The sequence below is a fragment of the Chiloscyllium punctatum genome, chromosome 2 (genome assembly GCF_047496795.1).
Source record: "Chiloscyllium punctatum isolate Juve2018m chromosome 2, sChiPun1.3, whole genome shotgun sequence".
Taxonomy (NCBI): domain Eukaryota; kingdom Metazoa; phylum Chordata; class Chondrichthyes; order Orectolobiformes; family Hemiscylliidae; genus Chiloscyllium; species Chiloscyllium punctatum.
Genome location: NC_092740.1, coordinates 13772555 through 13799078, shown reverse-complemented (window position 1 = coordinate 13799078; position 26524 = coordinate 13772555). Strand labels below are relative to the sequence as shown.

Here is a 26524-nt window from a genome sequence, read left to right as displayed (position 1 = left end):
TGAGATTTTTCATTGACATTTATTAACCATTAAGAAAGGTAGTTCTGAAGGTTTGACAAACTATTAAATCTTAAGAAACTCTTTCTAAAAATACAGAATAAATTGGTAAACATTACCCGTCCAGTTAGACAATAATAGCACATTCAAGGTTAAAGAGATTTCAGCAGCAAGGGCTTGTACAAAATTATTTTCTTCATCTTGAGGAAACCTGCCAGCAATCTAGTCGCCCTTCTTATCGCACAGACTTTGAAGCTATGAAATGCAGGCTGCTGGAGAAAAACATGAGGGCTCTACAGCTTCTGTTACCTGAGCAGAGAAGATTTTCTGGAAATATGCAGCAGCATCTGAGAAGTAGAGAGGGCAACTAGACAAGACTCTTCATGGAACTTAACACAGATGGCAAAGCTGTAAAGCTACAGTGCTAAACAAAAGAAAACAGAGAGACAGCAGAACACAAGCAGGGTAAAAGAAAAGCCATGGCTCTCCCTGTCCCTCCATAGCACTCAGCTCTATATAAGGATTCCTATTATTTGCCAGATTGATGGAGCATAGGAACTGGATATGTCTACATAGTCTCATTTGCATGTCGTGCCATAATATCAGATCAAGAATTAAAATAAGTAATCAAGTACTTGATTAAGATGGATGAGCTTAAATCTGAAATATTGATACATATTTTCAGATACTGGATTAGTGGTGCTGGAAGAGCACAGCAGTTCAGGCAGCATCCAACGAGCAGCGAAATCGACATTTCGGGCAAAAGCCCTTGGGCTCGTTGGATGCTGCCTGAACTGCTGTGCTCTTCCAGCACCACTAATCCAGTATTTGCTTTCCAGCATCTGCAGTCATTGTTTTTATCTCTACATATTTTCAGATGCTAAGTCAGCACATGTCCTTGGCCAGGATTTATTTCGGTAGCCAGATTGTCTACTTTTGATGGTCTATGTTATGTTTGACACTGAAAAAAAGTTAAATTCATTTAAGAAATCCGGTACGACATCAAGAATCAAAGCTTTGCATATTACATCTAAGTAGCCAACGAGACAATTTCTTGAATTTAGGCAAAAGAAAACAATTGAAAATAAATAATTCAGCATCTGATTAAGAACAGATCAGACAGAACATCACCACCTTAATTTTATTTGTAAAACTTGGTGCCCAGTTTAATCCATAATGCCCAAGGGACAAAACAAAATATCCAGGAAGGGAACTCCCAATAGGAATGTTCATTTTCATCAGTGTTTAACTGAAACATTGTCCTGGCTGTGTGTCACTTCACTGTCATGGAATACTGTTCGCTTAATTTATTAGTTAAAAGAATATTTGAAAAATTAAAACAAAGAATAAATCATTCCATTGAAATAAGCGTTATTGGGAGAGGGAAAACGATCATAAAGCCTGTGGAAGCTGTTTTGAAAGGCTTGGTAACATACCTGCACCAGTGTTCCTCTAATCTATTGGGAATACTAAGGCTGTCTCTGTCATGGACACAGTAAAAATTAAAAGAAAAGTTAATGCTGTAAACATTCTGTGCACACAAGTAAAGACCATCAAGAAACATGAAACATTTGGGGCTTGCGCTATAAACAATTGCTTTTCTCTTTCTAAAAACAAAGCAGATTATTTTATTCTCAAAAGGACTAAAGATGCAGTGTGCAAACATGGTCTTTCTTCCTGGATCAGACAAACTGTTTTGCCTTTTGTGGTGCTGCTTTGGATGCCAGATCCTTGGCTTTTTCTGTGGCTGCCAGTGCAGTCTCCTTTGCCTTCTCAGTCGCCTCTTTTGCAGTTTCTTTCAGCGTTTTAGGTGGCAACTCACCTGAAAAATATTATGGAAAAATAAAACCAGCAATGTAAGTAGGGTGTCAAATGAATTGCCTAATCTATTTAAGTTGTATCCAAAGTGATTTACTCAATATTAATTCGATAAAAACCCAAATGCTCCTGGTCGCAAATTAACATCTCTAAAATGACACAAATCTTTTTCTGACACAGGGTCATCGAACTGAAACATTAACTTTGTTCCCCTCCCCACAGGTGCAACCTGATCTGCTGAGTATTCCTGCAGTGGTCTTCAGATTTCCAGCACTTGCAATACCTCTCTTGTCAAATAAATCTTTCAACTTCACAGGACTAACTGAAATGTTAAATTCAGGTGCAACCTGCTTGTTACGTGGTTGAAACTGAGCAGTTTATATCCCTGTGGCACTATATTAAGAACAAGAAGCTGAAAGTTCTCCCAATATTTCTCTCTTGACCACATATGTCAAAAACAGAATAATTGGTCAATGCTGCTGTGTTTAGCTTTGTCATGTGTAAATTGACCTGGTAACAGAGGCTTCAACATGTCTCATTGTACACCTCCAAAAACGTCCAAAGCCACAACCACTTCCATCCAGAAGGACAAGGGCAGCAGATACATGGGAATACTGCAAATTCCACTCCAAGCCACTCTTCATCTTGACTTGGAAACGTATCGCTGTTCTGTCGTTGGGCATAACAACTGGAACTCCCACCCTAGGGACATTGTGAGTGCCCCGTTACCACATGGATTTGAGCAGTTCAAAAAGAAAGCCCATGACCATCTTCTCAAGGGTAATCAGAGGCAATAAGTGTTGGCCCAGCCAGCAAGCCCCACATCCCATGAATGCAGAGAGTTTAGGTCTGTGAAGTTGAGCTTGGCACAGCTGCTGAAGTTTTCCAGCTGATAATATTTTCTTTGTGGCAGATGTTAACTGGCCAAAAGTTTCCTGCTTTCTGCCTTCCTTCCTTTTTGAAAAACGGAGTTATGTTTGATATCTTAAAGACCCTGAGATGAAGTCTAGCAGGGACTTGCACATTCGTCAGCTCACAGCTCTGACAATTTACTGAGTACCACTTCCCTGGTGACTGTAATTTTTCTGAGTTGCTCCCTCCCTGCCATTTCCTGATTTATTGGTGTTTCTGATAGGCATGAGGGCACTGCAGCCAAGGCATGGATGATGCTGGCATCATTTTCTTGGAGTGTGAGGTAGCCCGTTGTTAACTCTGTAGTGAGCTGGGATGATGACTCAATGGGTCCAATTACAGAAGAAGACTGATGAACACAACCGAATACAAGTATTGCATGCTGGGAGGCCTATCAGAATGGCTGTGCTCAAAGTCAAGGGACATGGGGGAGGTTGTGTGGTGCTCAGACTGGGTGTTTTTGGTCTCTTGATCAAAAGGGATTGCAAGGTGTTGGAGTTGTAAAGCAAACTGACCTTCAATAGCGATTCTGCTGCCATCTCTTAGAATGACAGCATGTTTGATAGTGTGAGCTTTTTTCCTTGGATGGTGATGTCTAACATGAGGGGGCATAGCTTTAAATTGAGGAGTGATAGATATATAACAGATGTCAGAGGTAGTTTCTTTACTCAGAGAATAGTAGGGGCGAGGAATGCACTGCCTGCAACAGTAGTAGACTTGCCAACTTTAAGGGCATTCCAAATGATCATTGGATAAACATATGGATGAGAATGGAATAGTGTCGGTTAGATAGGCTTCAGATTGGTTTCACAGGTCAGTGCAACATCAAGGGCCGAAGAGCCTATATTGCGCTGTAATGTTCTCTGTTTGCCCACCACAGTCTCTCCAGCATTGAAGCTGCCAATCAGCTGAAATGATACCAATGGAAGCAGTATCTTCTCATCCAAGCTGTCTGCAGTCCTGTCCTTACTCACCTCCCACCAGTCAGACTGCAGCCACTGGGTAGAGACCAACTTTTGAGTAACTTACTGTTACAAAATGCATGACTTCCTTTACAGAAAATATCATAAATCATTGTGGTCAATATGTTTTGGCAAGAGAGGTCAAATGATAAAGATTGCAAATGCATTTTGAATCACCTGAAATCTATATTTTGTACAGTGATCTTCGAACATTTTAACTTCAATTCAATTAACTTTAAACGAAGACAAAGCTATTGGGGGAACAGCATTGTGCTGCTTAATGTGTAAATCTAAGAGAGCGAGCACCAATTGGGTGATCTAAATAGCAGGGCCTGTGACAAATCAGCATTGCAGGATGACTGATATCAGGACCTGCTCTACATAATTACAGATGGTGTTAGCTATGTGAACTAACACTATCATAAAGATGCACGATTTGCAGCAGAGCACCCAACTGTGACAAGTATCATTTTGTCACATTCATAAAAATGAATGAGGAGAGTAGGCCATTTGGCCCCTTAATCTTGCTTCATTATTTGATATGATCATCTATATCTGACCTGAATTCCAATTTCCTCTTTCCCCACATGCCTTGTTAGTCAAGAAGCCAGCTAACTCAGCCTTTAAAATATCCGACAACACACCCTCCTTTGCTCTGGGGAGAAGAGAATTTCACAGACAATCGAACTTCCGACAGAAAACACTTCTTATCAGAGTTTGTGCCTCGGGTTCTAGATAGCCAGCTCAGTGAGGGCACCGTGTCATCACAGGGATGATCTTACTGAATGGTGGAGTAGCTTAAAGGCCAAAAGCCATAGTCCTGCTCTATTTCATACAGCCATATGTACGGACTGTGGCTGAAACATCCCTGTCACTGGGTTAGTCACTATACTTTTACCCTAAAATGTATATTCCTCAAGAAAGCACTGGGATTAATTTAGAGAAGCAGTTTCAGTTCTGTCTAGTCTTAAGATTAATGCAACGGACTTCCCTTAATGGTTTAAAAAAAGATACAAACACCACTATTTTATACGTCAGTACAAAAAGAAACCGATCACAGGAGCAGGGGTAATGCTGCAGCTGGAATCTTCTAACCTGCTCCTCTCCAGTCGCAAAAAGCAGAAGCGAATGTTGCAGCACCTGCAAAAAGAGAGTCAAGTGTGGCCACTGCTGCATTTTGGGGGAAACTGATGAAGTGGGAGTGGGGAATTCTGACTTTGTGCATTTAACAGATGATTGTCTTCTGAGGATGTGAATTTGAATTTGAACTGAATTGATTGTCACGTGTACTGAGGCACAGTGAAAAGCTTTGTCTTGTGAGCAATACAGGCAGATCACAGAGTTAAGTAGCATAGATAAGTAAATAATAGGTAAATGGCAGCAAAAACAAAAACACAGGTACAGGCAAACGATAAGAGTTTGTGAGTCCATTCCATTAAGTGTTCTGTAAAAGATCCTGAATGGTCTTGAAAAGGTAAATGTGGAAAGGATGATTCCTTTTCTGAGGTGAGTCCCGAACTAGGGGCCACTGTTTTAAAAGTAGGGCTCAGCCTTTTAGGGCAGAGACGCGTGGATTGTTTTGTCTCACAGGGTTGTACAAGTTCGGACATCTCTGCCTCAGAAGGCAATATAGGTGGAATCATTGAAAGTTTTTAAGACCGATAAACTCTTGTTAGGCAGGAGTATCCAAGGTTACCTGCAGTAGATGAGAACATGGAATTTGCAACACAAACAGATCCGCCATGACTTTAGTGAATGTCAGAGCAAACACAGGAACCTGAATGGCTTTCTTCTGTGTTTTAATTCATACGTTCATAAGATTTTCTGGGAATGAGCTGCTACAGGAAGTGCCCCTCCTGTAGATCAGGGAAAGCAAGTCAGATATTGTGGTGGGGAGGGAAGAGGAGGAGAACTATTTTAGTTTAGAGTTAAATTGTATTGTTTTTTTTTAAAGATAATGTTAATATCCAAAGAGCAGAAGTCATTTTGCATCGTTGAATGAATAAGCAATGCAAATCCCTGGCAGACAACTGTATGAAATCTTATTACGACTTGTGCAGGTTGTTCTGCTCTAAGGTATGTTTCATTAACGTGAATTTGCTATAATGCAACTGACAAATTGGGAACACCGTTTCTAAAGCATGAACGTTTAAAGTTTGTGTTGGCTGTAATGCGGTCACATCGCCAACACTTTAAGCGCTGTTTCCAAAGCATGATTTTTCTGTAACACGGAGTTGCACAAGAACACAGTTATAGATACACTGACTGTGGATTTCTCCTCAGTACATGGGCTTCACTGGTGTGGTTGCACTTATTGCCTTCTCCTGAGAAGGCTCTTGAGGCTGAGCCTCCATCTTTGTTGGTCACCTGATCTAATATCTCGAGTGACATGGTGTCATGCTTTGTTTTATGGTGTTCCTGTGAAAGATGTTTTTGAAATGTGAGTCATTCAACAAGTAGAAGCAGCCATATGCTAAACGTCATCAGGTTAAAAAGGCTAGTATTAAGCTGCTTACTGACAGTCTGAAATTCCACTTGAATAATCGCTGTTTAAAAATGAAATCTTAGAAAAGGGACAAGAAATATCGTAGATCAAAGTGTTCAAGTGATCATCACCAAAAAAAAACATTGTATGGTGCAATTCCATTCCAAGGAACTGAAATATAAAAACCTACATATTACACACTGACTCATTTCCACACTTATGAGAACCACCATAACATCTTCACCCTATTCCTCACACTCCCAGGTAGACTTCAGCAAGAAAACACAAAGGCATTTTGAGATTTTCCTAGGAACCAGTGAAAGAACGTTACAAAGTTAAATGCTACAAAACCAGAAACTGATGGCAAAACTCAGCAGGTCTTTGGCATCGTGGGGAGAAAGCAGAGTTAATACTTCGGGTCCAGTGACTTTTCATCAGAACTGACAGTAGCCATGAAAAAGTGGTATTTACACTGAAGACAAGTTGGGGGAGGGGCGGTAAGAAGTGAGTGGAGACAGAGCTATACAGAGAGAAAGGGAGAGATAATGAAAGGGGTAGATAGACCAAGAGATTATTGATAGAGACCAAGACAGAATAAGTGATAATGAGAGATGAGAGATGGAGAGAATAAATAGACTGTGCTGAAAGCAACCCATATCTTGACAGGACCATGGTCTTGGGGTGGTATAAAAACATGGAATGATGGAATTAGGCTTTAACGTTACTGAACTCGATGTTGAGTCCTACAGGCTGCAGGGGCCCAAGCAGAAAATGAGATGCTGCTCTTCTGAAATGTTAGCTCGGGTTTCTTGCCACTGATGCTGCCAGATCTGCTGAACTTTTCCAGCAATTTCTGCTTTGCTCTTATTTCTGATTTCCAAAATTGGAAGTGCTTTCAGTTTTCGAGCTTGCACTGAGGCTCACTGGATCACCGCAGCAGAACACAGTGGCGTGGGAACACAGTGGTGAGTGAAGCTCAGGATCATTTTTACGGATAGAATGTGGGTTCAGTCATGACATGGATTATTTTCAGCATAGCTCACCCATTCTCTCAGCTCTCGTTCTCACTTATTCAACTTCTCTTCTGCCCTGGCCTACCATTAGTAATTCCGACATCCGCCTCCCCTTTCCTTATCTCTCTCTGTGGGTTCTGTTTCCACCTACCGCTCATCTTTCAGCCCCCTCACCCCTTAAGCTTGCCTTCAGTATAAATACCTTTTCTTAGCTGCTAACAGTTCTGATGAACAGTCATCGGACTCATAACGCTAACTCTACTTTCACCCTGCAGATGCTGCCAGACCAGAATTTCACCTGCAAATTCTGTTTTTGTTTCCGATCTCCGACATCCGCAATTATTTGTTCTATTTTAAATTTAAGTGCTACATTATAGCAGAGGGTGGGAGTGAGTTTGGTCCATATTCAGGCAAGTTGCTTCTAGCAAATCTAACTGCACCTGTTACAAGTGCGTTGATACTCGCCCACTAATGGAACAGATAGCTGCAGTCCTTTGATAAATTTAAACAAAGGAGTTAAAGAGAAAGATTCAAACTTATAAGAACAATTACCATGTCAGACAGATGTTACAATTGTAAGTAGACTTTCACAATGCAATTGACTCTATTGTTTAATTGCATTCAATCAAAGAATAAACATGCTGCTACTAAAGCTAATTAAAGCTTTCCAATTCATTCACGGGATGTGGGTGCTGCTAGCTGAACCAGCATTTATTGCATGTCTCTAACTGCCCTTGTGAAAGTGATGATGAGTTGTGATCTTGAGCTGCTGCTTTTCATGTGTTGCAGGTTGACCCAGAATATCATTCGATAGGGAGTTCTAGAATTTTGACCCAATGACCCAGAAGGATATATTTCCACGTCAGGTTGGTGAATGACTTGAAGGGGAACTTGCACGTGATGGCATTCCTATGTATATGCTGCCACTGTCCTTCTAGGTGGTAGTGGGTCTGAAAGGTGCTGTCTATAAATCTTCAGTGAATTCCTGTGGTGTATCTTGTGTTTAGTTCATACTGCTGCTACTGACCATTGGTGGTGGAGGGTGGATGTTTGTGGATGGAGTGTCAGTCAGGTGGGCTGTTTTGTCCTGGATGGTGTCAAGGTTCTTGAGTCTTGTTAGAGCTGCACCCATCCAAGGGAAGTAACTTGTGCCTCGTAAATGGGGAGAAAGGAGGTGAGTTACTCATTGCAGCATTCCTAGCCTCTGGCCGAGCTCTGACCTTGGTTCTTAGTCTTTATTTTTGGGTAGTAGACTTCCTGAACAGTTTAATTATTGTGTGCCACAGTCAGAGGTTACATAGAACAAAAGTAGATTATACAGCCCCTCATGTCTGTTCTGCTATCCAATGAGATTGTGGTTGATTTGTGGCCAGACTTCATATACTGTCTTTAGCCCTTACCCCTTAATATGTTTGCTGAAACAAAATCTCAGATTTAAAATTAACAACTGATTGAGCATCAACTGGCACATATGGAAGAGAGTTCCAAATATCTACCACCCTTTTTATCCTAAAATCTCGTATTGAATAGTCTGGCCTTAATTCTCAGGCAATGCCCACTAGTTCTAGAATCCCTAACCAATGGAAATAACTTCTCTCAATCTACCCCGTCTTTTACTGTTAACATCTTGAAGACTTTGTTCAGATTACCCTTTAACCTTTTAAATTCTCGAGAAAGCAGGCCTAATTTGTGTAAACTCTCTTCATAGCTCAAGCCCTGAAGTTGAGATATTGTTTTTATAAACCTATCATGTACTCCCTCCAATCCATCCTTCCTGAGGTGTGGTGCCCAGACCTGCTCACAGCTCTAAAATGGTATAATCAGGGTTTTGCATAACTGCACTATACTTGCTGCATCCTTGTACTCCAGTCCCCTGGGTATAACGGCCAGTGTTGCATTAGTTTCCTTGATTATTTTTTGTTCTTGCTTGTGTCTCTTTGGATATCCACTATATTTGACTTCATACCATTTAGAAAAGTATTCTGATCTATCCTTTTCTTGGTCCAAAATGGATAACCTCACACTTGCTTACATTGAACAGCATCAGCTACACTTTTACCCATTCACCTAGGCTCTCTATTCACCTATGTCCCTTTATAATGTTGTACTATCACTTACATTGTTTACAATACCACCTAACTTTGTGTTATCAGCAAATTTGGATATATATATATATAAAATTTTCTATGTAATTATTCAAGTTTTTAATAAATCACGTGAACGATTTAAGTCCTAACACACATCCTTGTGGGACATTAATGGTCACATCCTGGCGATTTGATTAACTACCTATTATCTCCAATTTCTGTTGCTGTAGGAGAGGCTGCAGACAGCAGGAAGAAGGTTTCGAAGGCATTGCACAGGGATAATAATAGGGATTCTGGATGTATGCTCATTTTTAGACATTTCGTCACCATACTAGGCAACATCTTCAGTGAGCTTCTGAATGAAGCACTGGTTGTGTAGCCCACTTTCTATTTATATGTTTGAGTTTCCTAGGTTGATGGTGTCATTTCCTGCGGTGACATTTCCTACAGTGATGTCATTTCCTGTTTTTTTTCTCGGGGTGGTAAATGGGGTCCAAGTCAATGTGTTTGTTGATAGAGTTCCGGTTGGAATGTCATGCTTCTAGGAGTTCTCATGCGTGTCTCTGCTTGGCTTGTCCTAGGATGGATGTGTTGTCCCAGTCAAATTGGTGTCCTTCCTTATCTGTATGTGAGTATACTAGTGAGGGAGGGTCATGTCGTTTTGTGGCTAGTTGATGTTCATGTATCCTGATGGCTAGTTTTCTGCCTGTTTGTCCAATGTAGTATTTGTTACAGTCCTTGCAAGGTATTTTGTAAATGACATTAGTTTTGCTTGTTGTCTGTATAGGGTCTTTCAAGTTCATTAGCTGCTGTTTTAGTGTGTTGGTGGGTTTGTGGGCTACCATGATGCCAAGGGGTCTGAGTAGTCTGGCAGTTATTTCCAAGATGTCTTTGATGTAGGGGAGAGTGGCTAGGGTTTCTGACATGTTTTATCTGCTTGTTTGGGTTTGTTGCTGAGAAATCGGCAGACTGTGTTCATTGGGTACCCGTTCTTTTTTAATACACTGTACTGGTGATTTTCCTCTGTTCTGCATAGTTCCTCTATGCTGGAATGTGTGGTGGGTTGTTGAAATAATGTTCTAATGCAGAACAGGAAATTACATCACCAACCCTAGGACACTCAAACATATAAATAGAAAGCGGGCTACACCACTGGTGCTTCATTCTGAGGCTCACTGAAGATGAAGTACGGTGACAAAACATCTGAAAACAAACCTTCTAGCTCAGCGAGCAAACCCACATCCAGAACATCAAAATTGAGCTACAAATCTTCTAAAAACTCGCTAACACTAATAGAGACTTGCATTTCTCTACTGCCTTTCATGGTGCCAGGACATCCCCAAACATGGGGTGCATTGCCTGTAGTTCAGACTGCAGCTCCAGGCAACGCAGCACTTTGGCTCAAGGAAGTTGGGATTTGAGTTGAGCAGCTGCAGTTTGAGCTGCAGACAATGCACCACATCAGGGAGGGGGAGAAGTTACCTGGACGCTTTCTATCTAGAGGTGGTCACAACGCCCAAGGATTTGGACTGTGATGAGGGACAGGAGGGTGTGACTGCAGGTAATAACTATCCAATAGTTACGAAGTTCTTGCAAACTATTTGGCTAAGAGTAGGCTCTGCAGGGAGGATGAGCAAACTGACCATGGCACTGTGGTACAGGGAGCCATTTAAGTAGAGTGGGGAAATAGGAATGTTGCAGTGGTAGGGGAATAATCACTGCCCTATGCAGCCATGAGTGAGAGTCTCAAAGGCTCTGCTGCCTGCCCAGTGCCAGGCTTGAGAATATCTCCTCACAGCTGAAAAGGAACTTAAAAGCAGGAAAGCAGGGTTCCAGTTGTTGTCATCACCAGTGATACCAAAGACTTTGAACAGGAGTAGAAAGGATGTTCTGCTGAAAGAATTTGAACAGTTAGGGCTAAATTAAAAAGGAGAATTTCTAAGGTGATATTCTCAGGATTACTACCTGAACCACGGGTAACGAGGCATAAGGTATTTTTTAATAGAGTCAAGGAGTTAAACGCTTGGCTCAAAGATTGAGTTTCAGTTCCTGGAACACTGGCACCAGTAATGGGGTATAAGGAAGGTGTTCCGATGGGACAGGTCTCATTTGAACTGTGCTGGGACTGATGTTTTGGCAAATCGAATAGCTAAGGCTGTAGAAAGAGTTTTAAATTAAATAGGTGGGCTCTAAAGGGATGTGTGTGTAGGTTTACAAAGGGTATAGCAGCATTTCAGGGTAGAGTAGCATAGACAGGGACAGATTACAAACATAAAAAAAATCAACATCTAGAGTCAATGGAAAATAATCAAACAGCAAAATTAATGTCTTTTTAAATATGCAAAAGATCAAACGCAATGAATTATCAGCAAAAGAGAGATTAATGGGTGTGATCCTATAGTAAAAACATGGTTACAACGAGATCAAAGCTGGAAAATCAATATTCAGGGGTCTGCAACTCTTCCAAAAGACAGGCAGAAAGGAAAGGGTGGTGGTGTAGCTTTGTCAGTCTAAGATTGAATAAGTATGACAGCAAAAAATGATGTTGGTTTAATGAAGTAGAATCCATGTAAATGATGGTAAGATATAACAAGGGGAGAAAGACGGCAGTTAATCTCCTGAAGAGAAGCAGTATTGTAGGACAGAAGATAAATCAAGGGGTAATGAGGACATATAAAAAGACAGTACATTAATCATGGGTGACTTTAATCTTCATGTAGATTGGGAAAATCAAATTGGCACAGAAAGAGTTCATTGGTAAGGAAAAATTCATACAATGCATTCGGGACAGTTTCTTAGAACAATGTGAGTGGATATAACCCGTGATCAGGCTATTTATATCTGGTGATGTATAATGAAGTGGGTTTAATCCAAGATCTCTCAGTAAAATATCCTGTAGGGAACAGTAATCGTAACATAGTAGAATTTAGCATTCATTTCAAAAGCAAGAAACCTGGATCAGAAATAACTGTGATAAATTTAAATAAGAGTAATAACATAGGAATGGGTGCTGCGGAAGACTGGAGATAAGGTGTGCAGGGAAAAAAATGGCTAATGAACCCAGCAGGTGTTTCAGAAAGTAGTCTATAGTTCACCACAAAAATATATCTCAGTGAGGAAGAAGGATTCTAGGAAGGGGAAAACCAACCACGTTTAACCAAGGAAGTTAATAATTGTATCAAATTGAAAGAAAAAAAACATACATGAGGGAAGATTAGTGGTAAGCCAGCAGATTGGGAAAGATTTAAACACCAACAAAAGATGGCCAAAAAAAGGAAGAAAAAAATGAACATTGAAGATTGACTAGGAAGTAATATGAAGAAAAAGGTAAATGTATAAAATGGGAAAGGATAAGACCAGGAAGTACAGGAGCAGAAGCAGGCCATTCAGCCCATCAAGCCTGCTCCATAATTCAATTAGATCATGGCTGATCAGATAATCCTCAAATCCACTTATCAGCATCTGCTGAGAGAGAAATGGAGTTAACATTGACTCTGAGATGACTCCTCTTCAGAGGGAGACCTGTGTCAGATTCAAAACATTAACTGTTTTTCTCTCCAAAGTTGTTACCAGACCTACTGAGTTTCACCAGCACTTCCTGTTTTTGTTAGTTTTCAGTGCATCTGTGTAGAGAATTGCCAAGGTGCATCAAACCATACTGTACTGATGTGTGAAGTGTCACCAAGTCTTCATTGCCAAATCACGGTGATATATAAATGCACACAATTCCATCCAATTTATTATTGAAAAACTGCTATTTCACATACAAAAAGGGAATCTGAATGAGTCAAAGCAAGATGCTTTTAACAGCAGAGGATAATCCTTCTTTGAACATTTACAGATAAAATTTTGTAATAGGTACATTTGAGATGTATTGGTCTACTATTTTTGTCTACTGCAAATTAATTCATGGAAAATAAACTGGATTTGTTGTTTTCATTTGTACAAAAATTGCCTTTGATGTGTGATCATTCAGAGTGGCGACAATCTTATTCAAATTTCGATAAGTCACTCACAATGAGGAAAAATAGAACTCATTGCTTAACCCAGGCTAGGCTCAGCCTTTTTAGTCAGAGAAGTTGGCTGAAGGTTTCATGTTGTGGAATTCACAACATAAAAGACAAAACCAGCAGTCCATTTTTGGGGGGGAATGGTTAGTCTGTTGCAAAACCCTGCTGGATGATTAGCAACCACTGACTCCACTGTAAGGTCTGATTAGAGCTCAGCTGTATCTTTTGCAATTTGCAAAGTATTTCAACCAAGGCCTCATTGCGACAGACTATTTTGCATATAGGTTTTGCATCATATCACCACCATCTGGCATTCTATGCTTCTTTCACAAATTACGGTTATCTCCAGTAAAAGGTGTTTTGATTCTGGAAAAGCAATGGCCAAGTTCCACCCCATCAGAAAAAGCTCTTCAGCAAAATAAGTGTACAAAGACAGGCCTGGGAAGGATACAAAGAAAGGGATATTATAATTCATTTACTCACCTTGTAAATGAGCAAGAATATATTCAAATCCTTCTGTTGCTTTTAACTGATTTCTTCTAAATCTGGCAAGACCAAATTCCTATAATACAAACAAAAAACTTTAATCGAAACTTCACTTTACTTCTAAATAAGCAATTTCATATTTAAATGTGTCAATCGCTTGTGGGTGTTTATACAAATAGCGGTAACCTGTGAAGATACAATGGATTCTAGTGTACATACTTGGAGGCCTAATGTGAAAGAAGCAACTTCCTTCATGTGAAGGATTAGTTTCAAAGGCCAATGCATGGGAAAATGGATCTGAGCTAATCACTCTTCAGAGAACTGCTCATCAAGTCAATATAAACCGACAACGAATGAGCCCACTGACACACTGTAGACTAGTTTCTCATTTATCCCAAAGGCCCGTGAAAAATATGGAATGGTCAAAGTTTTGAAGGAGGCCATTCTGTCCCGTAGTGTCCATGCTGGCTATCTGCAAGACCAGCTGAGTCCCAATCTCCCATCCTTTTCCCGTGGCCCTGCGAATCTTCTCTTTCTATTTCTCCATTTATCTTTTGAAGGTCATGATTGACTGTGGCCCCATCACAATCTCAGGCAGTGCATTCCAGATCCCCACTTGCTGCATTTTTCCCTCATGTTCCATGGAAACTTAGGACTCAAAATCAGGATTAGACAGTTCTGCTATTCAATAAGGTCAAGGTTGGTTTAGTTGTGGTCTCAAGCTCAGTTTTTCCTGCCCTGTAGTCCTTGACTCACTTATCTGTCAAAACTCCAACTCAACTTTCAATAAAATCAATGACTGACCTTCCATTACTTCCTGGGGAAGAGAATTCCATAGGCTAGCAAACATCCGAGAGGAAAAACTTCTTCTCAGCTTCACTTTAAAAAGGTGACCTCCTATTTTTAAATTATGTCCGTGAGCTCCAGTCTCTTCACAGGAACAAACAAACTCTCAGTATCTACCACCTAAGACCCCCCCACCCCCAGGATCTTACATTACAAGCCTTGTCTGTACAATTTTCCTTATAGGACAACCCACTCATTCCAGGAGTGAGTTGAATGAACCTTCTCTGAATTACTTCTGATGTCATTGTTTCCTTGTTTTAAAAATAAGGAGCTCGAAACTATACACAGAACTCTAGATGTGGCCTCACCAAGACCTTGTACAGCTGCGAGAAAACCTCTCCACTCTTATATTTCAATTCTCCACAGAATAAACACAACATTCCATTTACGCTCCTAATTACTCACTGAACTTGTGTACTAATATTTTCCAATCACGCATGAAGTTACCCAGACCTCTCTCCATCTCTATGCAGTCTCTTACTATTTAGATAATATTCTTCTATAAGACATAGGAACAGAGTCTTTTGGACTATCCAGTCCACATCACCATTCAATGAGATCATGGCTGATCTGATAATCAACTCCACTTTTTTTGCTTTTTACCAATAACCCTTAATAACCTTACTGATTAAAAATTTATCTCCGCCTTGAATATACTTAACAACCCAGCCTCAACAGCCCTATGTGGTAAAGAATTCCACTGCACACTGAAAGAAAAAATTCCTTCTCATGTCTGTCCTAACTGGGTGACCCCTGAATCTGAAATTATGCCCTCTGGTCCTAGATTCTCCCACAGGGGGAAACAATGTCTCTACAGCTAGCGTGTCAAACCCCTAAGAATCCTTTACGTTTCAATAAGGTCACCTCTCATTCCTCTAAATTCCAATAGTGTAGACCTAAACTATTCAACCTCTCCTCATAAGAAAATTCCTCCAGAATCAGGATTAATCTAGTAAACCTTCTCAGACTGTAGAGTGGGGGGGTGGGGGGGGCCTGAGCGGGATGTTCTTAGGAGGGTCGGTAATGAATCGAAGGGTCGAATAGCTTCTTTCTGTAATGTAGGAATTCTATGGATTCTAAATCTTCCATCAATGAAAACAAGTCCTGTGTTTGGTTGATAACATTTTACATGTTGTTTTACAGAATAACTGATGAAAGAACAGAAAAATTGATAGGCCATTACCTGTATTGCTCGAGAAAAACCAAACACATTTGAAGTGACCCACGCCTCACGTTGTACGTGTGTCCATGCCAGATTTTCTGGATTTGGACGATAAATACATTTCTCCTCTACCTGCTGAAGTTGATTAAAAAAATACGCAGTTTGAGAAGTCTGAAATCATTGAAACTTTTCTTCTGTGATCTTCAAATGGGTTGAAAAGCCACATTTACCACAAGATTTGAATCAAACTTCCGACAATAAACTTTCTCTTGATCTTACATTTGCATGAGAAAAGTGCTGTTTGGTTGGTAGTGGAGGTGTTACTGTGGAGAACCCCCATCCCTCACACTTCTGTTTAATTCAAAACTGGCATAATGCCTGGATATGTTTCTCTGTCCTTCAGAGGGCAAGTCCCTACAAAAACATATTCCAATCAGTACAAGTGAGCCACATTGAGAGTCTGACTGACAATCTTAAACGGCTTGTTAGTGCAATTCTTTGCACACACATTACTGTTCAGCACATTCTATCCAATTGTGAATGCTATCTAACAATGGACAGTATGTAGAGTTTTGCTCAACCAAGCACAGACTGGTTGAGTACAGTTAGTATTTTGCCTGTTGCAAACAACTGAAGGGATGTGTTGCTTGATACGATCCATGAGTCAACGGGATGTGTAGCCTATGTACCTGGCATTGCACTGACATGGAAATTCACATATCATGTTGTGTCTAGGCAGGGCATGTTTCTGACTGGACTCAGCATCCTGTTAATGGAGCATACTGTTCATGTCCATACTGCCTAGTTGCAGAGTAAAATGGTTAGCTTCAGCTGTTGCTCAAATTTCTGACATAGTTATCCTTCCTGACACTGTGAGGTAGACTGAGTATATTTCAGGAGAAAGACTGCACATGCTGGAGAACAGAGTTGAGAGTGGTGCTGGAAAAACACAGCTGGTCAGGCAGCGACACTACCCAAGGCCCTACTTTTAATTGTATAAGACTTGCTTTTGTTTGTTTTCCCAAAGTGCAATACCTCATGCTTATTGTAAACTCCATCTGTCACTCTGTTCCTGATGAAGAGCTTATGCTTGAAACGTCAACGCTCCTGCTCCTCAGATGCTGCGTGATTAGCTGTGCTTTTCTAGCACCACACATTTTGACCCTGGGTATAGTTCAGGTCCAATATTGGCCTAAGACCCATCTGTTGCTCTTTGTTGGAACTTGCTATGTATAATTTAACTGTAATGTTTATGAATCTGGCTAGTAGTTCTGGCCGAAGAATTATTATTAGCCTAATCCTGTGCCTATTTTGTACGTTAAGATGGCAGGAGATCTTCCTTCTCTTCTCAGAAGCTGTTATGGGATCTCTGGCCTGAAGAAACAAGCATGGCCTTAACTTGACATATCATTCACAAAGTAGCAACTCCACGACACAATCCTAAATTATACAGTCAACCTAGATTCAGCGCTCAAGTCATACAATCTTCTGACTCAGATAGGAGAGTACAACTGCTGAGTTTGATATTTACTGTGTTCACCATCACTGAACAAAATCAACAAAAATAGCTGGATCTTTATTCAAATTCATGATCAATGATGCATTTCCTTTAAAAATAAACTCATATGAAATGCTTGAGAAAACGGGAAGCACAGTCCTGAGCAGTCAGCATGGAGATGAACTTACCATGAGGCGGGTGTGATTAATATTCCATGTTAATGTGGTAAATGTTCGGTTTTGAAGATCAACTATGGAATCCTCGACAACAAAGACAGATTGTGCCAGGTTAGCAGGGAACACCATCTCTCCCCAACGAGGCAGGCGGTTAGTCTTTGTAAACAGACGTCTAGAAAGTAGCTTGTTGTCTGAGGTTACCTCACGGTAAATCACATCTTCAGTTAATACATGTTTGCTGAAATGGAGAAATGCACACACTTTGGAATTGTATTTAAACAGAATATAATACATTTATTATTTCTGTGTTTTCATCAATTTACTTCTTACTGATTTGATGTTAGGTATGTTGTATCAAAACATTATGCAATCATAATATTTTAAAAAACTGTTCAGCCACGATACAAACAACACATTGTTCATTTATAATACAAACAGCTTAAGTTAACAGACCACATACATTATTTAATGTCAATGTGGTTCTTCAAATGCACATAAGGGAAACCTGATCTGACTCTGCCTTCTCACTGGTAATTAAATGGGCCACACCAATGTATGGAGAATGGAACAGCAATGGGGGGTTGGAATCTCAGATAGCTACAGCACAAGATGAAGCCTCTTGACTTAGAATTTCCTCCACTCTTGTGAAGAATAGTCCAGTTATTCCCATACTTTTACCATATTTAGATAATAAAACTATAAGAAATAGGAACAGCAATTGGCCATTTGGCCCCTTGAGCTTGCTCCGCCATTCAATAGGATTTTGGCTGATCTGAAACTGCTTACGCCCACCTTCCTGCCTTTTCCCCATAACCATTGATTCCCCGAAAGATCAAGAATCCATCTATCTATTTCAACCTTAAATTTGTAGAAAGACTGGCCAGAGTGGGAGGATTTGAGCTTTAGGGAGAGGCTGAATAGGCTGGGGCTGTTTTCCCTGGAGCATCGGAGGCTGAGGAGTGACCTTATAGAGGTTTATAAAATTATGAGGGGCATGGATAAGATAAATAGATAAGGTCTTTTCCCTAGGGTGGGAGAGTCCAGAACACGAGGGTATAGGTTTAGGGTGAGAGGGGAAAGGTATAAAAGGGACCAAAGGGGCAACTTTTTCAGAGGGTGGTATGTGCATGGAATGAGTTGCCAGAGGAAGTGGAGGAGGCTGGGACAACTGCAATATTTAAAAGGCACCTGGATGGGTATATGAATAGGAAGGGTTTGGAGGGATAGGGGCCGGGTGCTGGCAGGTGGGACTAGGTTAGGTTGGGATATCTGATTGGCATGGATGAGTTGGACCGAAGGGTCTGTTTTTGTGCTGTACATCTCTATGACTTTGCCCCCACTGATCTCTGTGACAAGGAGTTCCAAACTCTCAACCCTCTGTGAGAAATTCTTCATCCCCAGTTTAAATTGGAGCCCTTAATTTTGAGATTACGCCATCATGGTTCTGGACTCTTCCACGAGGGGGTATAGTTTCTCAACATTCACCTTGTCAAGTTCCTTTAGAATGTTATATGTTTCAATGTGATCACCCAAATTCCAATGGGTAGATTCTCAACCTGTTTCGACTTGACATGTCTCCGTCTGAGAGATCGTCCTAGTGAACCCACCTGTAACTGCCTCCAATGAAATAATGTACTTCCTTAAATAAGGGGACCAAAGCTGCTTACAGTTCTCCAGACGTGGTCTCCCCAGCACCTTGAGCAGGTACAATACAATTTCTCTGTTCTTACGCTCCAACCCCCTTGAAATGAGGGCCAACATTGCACTAGCCTTCCTGATTACCTGTGCACTAGCTTTCTGTGCAATGCATGTTCAACACTTCTCCTTCACAAGTATTGATCCAGTTCCATTGTGAAGCCTCTGACAATATCTGCACCCATCAGTTTCTCTGTAAACATGGCAAATAGATGTGAGACTGGGTCATAAAATTACTGGCACTTCAAAACAGAAAGGCTGGAAAGGATGTGGGGGTGAACTAGTCTCAGTAGACCAGCTTAACTCGAAACATTGAAAAATGGTTTGGGGCTGATAGAAATCCTCTGCTCTACACCAAAAAAATACCCCGCAGACCACCTAAAGAAATGGTAGTTACAATAGCAGAGACCTACCTGAATGGATTTGGATATCGTTGCCAAAATGCAGAGGCAACTTGGTCCCACGTGCTCTTGAGAGTAGATACATCAAAGAAGTGTTTCACCATGGTTACTACCCAAGGCCTTTCAGCCTTCACATACGTACGGGAACTATACAATCACCTGTAGAGAGGAACAGAAAGTTAGACATCTAACCACAAACTGCACTTGTTTCCTGTCATGCTGGGAAGAATAAATAAGAGGATTCAGATTGTAGTTGAATGTGTTTCATCAGATTGGGCATCTCGACTTCACCTTGGTACTGTAACCCTCAGTTAACAAAAATCCATCAATTCCAGTTTTGAAAATGTGCAATTGACCCCGGCCTCCACTGGTAAGGATGCTTCCCAAGTGACCCAAGTTATGTCTCTGTTCTGGACTCACTCACCAGACGAAATTATTTCTATCTAAGCTGTTGAAATCCTACAGGCATCAAATGGAGAACCACTTAATCCTCTAAGCGGACTACTTTTCTACTAAAAGCTGATTAGATTGCTCCATAGAGGAGTGTCACTGGAGTAGTAAAAACACAGACACACAAACTCCTTTGGAGACATAGGTACAAATCACATGTCACAGACTGAATTTGAATTCAATAAAAAGTCTACTGGCAACTACGTAATCACTGCTGATGGTTGTTAAAAACTGATAACATGTCTGGAAATCAACTTGAGATTATTTATTTGTTTATGAGATGTGGGTGTCACTGACTGAGCCCACATTTATTGTCCATCCCTATTTGCTCTGGTGGTGAGCCGTGTGTTTGAACTGGGGCAGTCCAGGTGGTGAAGATACATCTACAGTGCTGTTTGGAAGGGAAGTCTTGGACTTTGACCAAGTAACAGTGATGGGATGGTGACAACAATTCCAAGTTGGGTAGTGCATAGTATGTGGGAAACTTTGTTAAAAGGAGGCATTTATCAAGTTGCCAGGGTCATAAATCACAGTAAGGAATGAGATAGGAGACAGAATTAAATTAACAGGGCTTTAAGCACCAGATTGCTGGCGAGGAGCTATTTGTAGCTTGAAGCTTGACATTTCACTCCATAGTAACATATGGAGAAGCAACCAAACAACGCAGCCGTGGAAATACATTTGGGAAGTTAGTTAGATATTTGGATGAAATGTTATCTACAAAACAACATTTACTTGGATTTTCAGAAGGCTTTGTTCCACTGGTGAGATTTTTAAGGCTCATGGAATAAATGACAAATCAGCCAACTGTGCTGAAAATCTCTCTCAGCAACAGAAAAGGATGGAATAAGATTGGTCAGTGCTACTCGGAGAAAGAATGTGATTGCATTGAATTTGCCCAACTTATCAACAATTTGTGGAATATGTTTTAAATTTGCTGATGATAATAAATCTGTATAAAGGATATCCATAATATTGTATCAGTTTTGCCAATGGCAGAACCTTCACAGAATGATTTATCACTTCACACAGATCCTATCAAACCACATGGCGAAGTAAAAAATGCCCTAGAGATAAACAGATTCAAAGAGATGTGGATCAATGAATGAAATGGGCTGTTGGTGAGCTGGATGGATTTGAGATGGAGATGTAAAGTTAATGGCAATGAAAAGGTAAAACTGTACGTAGTAAAAGCTGAAACAGAAAATCATATATTTGCTAATTGAAAGGAGTGGAGGATTATCCGATCAGCCATGATCTCATTCAATGGCACAGCAGTCTTGGTGGGCTGAATGGCCTATGTCTGCTCCTACATCTTATGGCCTTAAGACTTATTAACATCTAATTTTCTAGTGAGACTTCCTGCTTCATGTATGGTTTCCTCCCTTTTGCCCCTTCAAATTTGAATTGGCCTTGGGCAATTGTGTGAAATTACTCAGAGCGTGGTAAGGGTCTGGAATGCTTTTCCTGCAACGGTAGTAGATTCGCCAAGTTTAAGTGTGTTTAAGTTGTCATTGGACAAGCATATGGACGTACATGGAATAGTGTAGGTGGGATGGGCTTCAGCTTAGCATGACAGGGCAGCGCAACATCGAGGGCCGAAAGGCCTGTACTGTGCTGTAATGTTCTATGTTCTATTACACAAATCTAAAAGGAGTTTAGCAACACAGCCCACAGAATGCAGTTTATTGTTTAACTGTGTATGTGTGTGTGTGTGTGTGTATGTGCGCGCACTGGGGACGAGAGAGAGAGAGAGAGAGAGACAGTAAAGAGGGCAGAGAGAATGTTTAATGCACAAAAAAACTCCATGTGATAAAACAGAAGACTGGGAAAAGCTGTGGAGCAGAAAAAAAGAGACCAAAAAGCTCAAGTGCCACTGGGGCACACACAGTGCCACTTCTTGTTCTATCTTGCAACATCAGCAGTGGAATCATTGTTTTAACCGCAAGTTATAGTCAATAAGCACCACAAATTCAGACACAGTTGTAACGGTCCTGAGATGTCCACAGACAAGGCCAGATAGAGATGAAAATTGTCTCACTGAGCATCAAATGTCCAGCCAGCTTGACAGGCTGAACTGCTCCTTCTCACATACTTAAAACAGCATCGAGCTCACCTTTGTCTCCACACACTGCTAGATAATGTTCAGGCAAGGGAATTCTGGAAATTCTTGCATCTGTAGCACAGCCTCTGCATAAAACTGGTGACACTAGTAGATTAGGATTATACTGGGAACCATCCTGCTCTGCGTGACTCAATGCAGATCTATGAGCACAGAGGTGATAACATCAAATTTAGAGAGTCAATGGTGGGTGGCTGACCAGACGTATGTTGACAGCCCAAATGGGAGAAGAAACAAGGGCATGACTGAAGGCTGTGAAGATACACGAGCTGAGACAGGGTGGAGATGGATAGTAGTACAATTGGAAAGATAGGTGACATTACTGTTGGTGAGAAAAATTGGTTGCATCTCAGGTTCAAATATAACACCAAGGCTGCAAACAGTTTGGTTTCACAGCCTTAGGATGTCCTAAAACACTTTACATCCAATGCTTCATTTATGAAGTTTAGCAACTATGTAATGTAGAATTCGCAGGAGCCAATTTGACCACAGCAAGCTCCCAAAAATAGCATTGACATAATGTCCAAATTGTCATTTTTTAAAAAATGCTGTTGATTATGCAATTAATATCAGCCAGGAAAGCAGTTTCTCTAAGCTGGTCATTGAACCTTTTATGTCCCCATATGAGGGGGCAAACAGAATCGTTGATGTCTCACTCTCTCAGTCTTACATCGACATGCCAGCCTGGATTCTGTGCTCACTACGACAGACTTTGACTTTTTCAAATCTGTAAATTGTCCCATCTCGGAGAGTTCCTTCCCAGTACAGGGCATCAAATATGGACAGAATAAAACAATCCCTCTTCCAGCAAATTTTCTAAATTATATATCAAATAGTTTGAATGTGAATTGTCTCCACTGCTTCATTATCAAACAGCTTTCAGTAGCCAACTGGATGTGCTACCTTGGGCCTTTAACCACAGTGAGTAATATCGTGCAAGAAATGTAACCTGAAACTCAGGAAGTGACTCAAAGTAGCTTTGAGATTGACGTCACTTGCTGCAGGAATTGCATCAATTTTGGGGTTTTGAATAATTTCTAGGAAGGTCTTCAACCAAACTACCATGTATAGGATATTACTGTCACCAATTTTTGTATCCTGTGGTTTGGGTTATTGTTTAAAATGCAAAATGTTTATCTGACTGATGGATTACTAGCCCAATGACACTACCCTGTCACCAGTTACTGGGCTGGCATGCTATTTCTCATGTAATCTCAAAAGTTACACATTTAAAAAAGTACACAGAGTTCCCCAATTTAGCTGTCTTTCAGATTCAGACTGATAGAAAGCATCGACCAGGTAACCGTGCTTCACAAGGGTTACTATTTATTATAACTACATAGATTCTAGCTACAGATAAATAATTATGAATTGTTGACATACAGCTTTATGGTCAGTTCATTTGCCTAGTTTGTAATGTAGAGAGACACCAACTATTGGAGTTCAACTCCTGCACCAGTGAAGGTTACTGTGAAGGAGTGTCCCTCTCAATTTCTGACCTCACTTCAGGAATGCTACTGTTTTGTGCATGTTTGAACCAAGGCAGTAATGAGGTCAGGAGCTGAGTGGCCCTGGTGGAAACCAAATGGGCAATGAGAAGGTTATTGCTGCTTGATAGCACTTGATAGCACCTTCCGTCACTTTATTGATGATCGGGAGTAGAATGATGCGGTGGCAATAGGCTAGTTTGGATTTATCCTGCTTTTTGTGTACAGGACGTACCTAGCCAAACTTCCACATCAGGTCGATGCCAATGTTGTAGCTGCACTGGAATAGCTTAGCTAGGGTAGTGACAATTTCTGGAGTGCATGTCTGCAGTCCCAATGTCAGAGTGCTGTCAAGACCCATAGACTTAGCAGTGTCCAATGTTTTCAGCTATTTCTGGATATCATGTGGATCAAATTGGCTGAAAACTGGTATCTGTAATGCTGGGGACCACTGGAGGAGGCAGAGGTGGATTATACATTCAGTACTTCTGGGTAAAGATTGCTGTGAATGCTTCAACTTTGTCTTTTACACTGATGTGCTGGGTTCCTCCATCACTGACGATGGGGATATTTGTGCAGCAGCCTCCTCCTCCTCCAGTGGGTTGGTTAATTCACAACTGAATGTGGGAGAACTGCAGAGCTTCGATCTGATCTGTTCTTTGCAGAAAAGTTTAGCCCTGTATGTCACGTACTGCTGAATCTGTTTGGCATACAAGTGGTCTTTGTTTTGAAGCTTCACCAAGTTGACACTTCACTTTCAGGTACATCGGGTGCTGCTCCTGGCATGTCCTCCTGAACTCTTCACTGAGCCAGGGTTCAACCCTTTGCTTGATGGTAAAGGTGAGTTAGAGGTCATGCAGGGCTATGAGACTGCAGTTTGTGTTTTAAGTATAATTCTGCTGCTGCTGACAGCCCACAGCACCTCATGGATGCCCAGTCTTTAGTCGTTAGGTCTGCCCCATTCATAATGTTATAGTGCCCCATATGACAGAGAACACCGTTGGTGTGAAGATCGGTTTGTCTGTGCTGGCTGTCCGAATGGGCAAGTTAACAAGTGCCACTCCCTCAGTTTATCTCCTTGTAATCCTGCACTTTCTTCCTCTGCAGATAGTAATCAAACTCCCTCTGAAGTGCCTTGAATGAACATGTTTCCACCACACTATCAGGCAGTGCCTTACAGATCCTAACCCTTCACTGCATGAAAACTCTTTTCATCATCTTGCCCTTGTTGTGTTTGCCAATTTCTTTGAAATCAAGCCCTTATGTTCTCCATCCATCTCTATGTGGGAACAGTTTTTTTTCCACATACCTATAGTGCTAGACCCACAGTGACTTTGGATACTTCAAATCAAACATCCTCTTTTCCAAGGAAAACTCTTCAATCCATGAAAAATGAAACTCATCACAAGAAATCCCTTAATGAAATTTTTTCTGCACCTGCTCTAATGCCAATCAGAGTCATAGAGTTTTACAGCAAAAAGTAAGGCTCTTCAGTCTGCTGATCAAGCACCTATCTACCCTAGTTTTACTTTCCAGCACTTGTAGATATTACATTCAATCTGTTCAGCCATGTTATGACACAGAGAAACAGAAATTACCAGAGAAACTCAGCACCTGTGAGGAGAAAACACCGTCAACATTTTTAAAAAAGATTAATTAGATTCGATTCCCTACAGTATGGAAACAGGCCCTTCAGCCCAACAAGTCCACATCCACCCAACCCATTCCCCTATATTTACCCTTGACTAATGCACCTAACACAATGGGGCAATTTAGCATGGCCAATTCAGCTGACCTGCTCATCTTTGGATTGTGGGATGAAACTGGAGCACCCAGAGGAAACCCACGCAGACACAGGGAGAATGTGCAAACTCCATACAGACAGTCGTCCAAGGCGGGAATTGAACCTGGGTCCCTGGCGCTGTAAGGCAGCAGCGCTAACCACTGAGCCACCGTGCTGTGAACTGAACAGTGACAGGACACAAAATGTTGGTGCTGTCAGACCTGCTGAATTTCTCCAGCAATTTATGTTTAGATCTCCAGCATCCGCAGTTCAGGGTTTCACGTGATGAGACAACTCCGGAGCAGGTGGGACGTGAATCTTTGGCCCAGAGGTAGGGACACTACCACCACACCACAAAGGCCCTCACCCACAACCCTTGCAATTTTCCTGGACCCGGGGGGGGGGGGGGGGGAGAGGGGAATAGTTGCTGTTTCAGAGAATGCTGTCACACACCTCGGGGCTTGAGCCTGGGCCTCCTGGCTCAGAGGTAGGGACAATACCACCGCGCCACAAGGGCCTGGTATGTTCTGGCGCTTGAAGTGATGATCTAAATGTTTCCTGAACACTGTGATGGCTCAGTCTGAGTTGAGAAGGTGACAGTTTCGGTCTTCCACGTGGGGAAGGAGCCTTTTCTCATTGAAAGCAGAGTCAGTGTGACCTCCTGGTCGTGACAGCAGGCCTCTCCCTGACACTCACTCACCTTAACCATGGCCAGGCTCGACCCGCCAGCACCGCTATCACCTCCAGCTCTCTCCCCTTCCCCTCCAAACTCTTCTGGACCCTTTTCGAAGCAGCGTTTCCTCCCGACCCCCCCCATGTGCCGTTACTCCTCGCCGCCCATCGCCACCAGCCCGCGGCACACTCCGCACGCCATCTCCTTCCAGCGCAAGGAAGCTCGGTCCCCGCCCCCACAGTCCTCCCAAGGCGACCTCCCACCCGCTGGTGGCGCTGTGAAAGGGCATCCCAGCGGCGGGGGCGCCGTAATTCCGGTCCTCCCAAGGCGACCTCCCACCCGCTGGTGGCGCTGTGAAAGGGCATCCCAGCGGCGGGGGCGCCGTAATTCCGGTCCTCCCAGCTGCGGTGCGCCGTAAACGCTGTCCCCGCACTCGCACGGCGCTGCACTCCCGGTCCTCC

General features: G+C 41.7%; 1 protein-coding gene across 2 annotated transcripts; it reads right to left on the bottom strand.

Annotated features, from left to right (window-relative positions):
• On the bottom strand, positions 1 to 26280 carry prelid1a (PRELI domain containing 1a). Of its 2 annotated transcripts, none has more exons than XM_072593750.1 (6): positions 26091 to 26280; positions 19561 to 19707; positions 17465 to 17690; positions 15800 to 15913; positions 13768 to 13846; positions 1 to 1819 (listed from the first exon to the last, which is right to left on the bottom strand). In XM_072593750.1, exons 2-6 carry the CDS (start codon positions 19650 to 19652, stop codon positions 1680 to 1682), a joined length of 651 nt encoding a protein of 216 aa, XP_072449851.1. In that variant the 5' UTR covers positions 19653 to 19707; positions 26091 to 26280; the 3' UTR covers positions 1 to 1679. The 2 variants fall into 2 exon arrangements, with proteins under 2 accessions (XP_072449851.1, XP_072449860.1); XM_072593759.1 differs by lacking the exon at positions 26091 to 26280 and adding an exon at positions 19840 to 19858.
• Between the last annotated feature and the right edge of the window lie 244 nt (positions 26281 to 26524).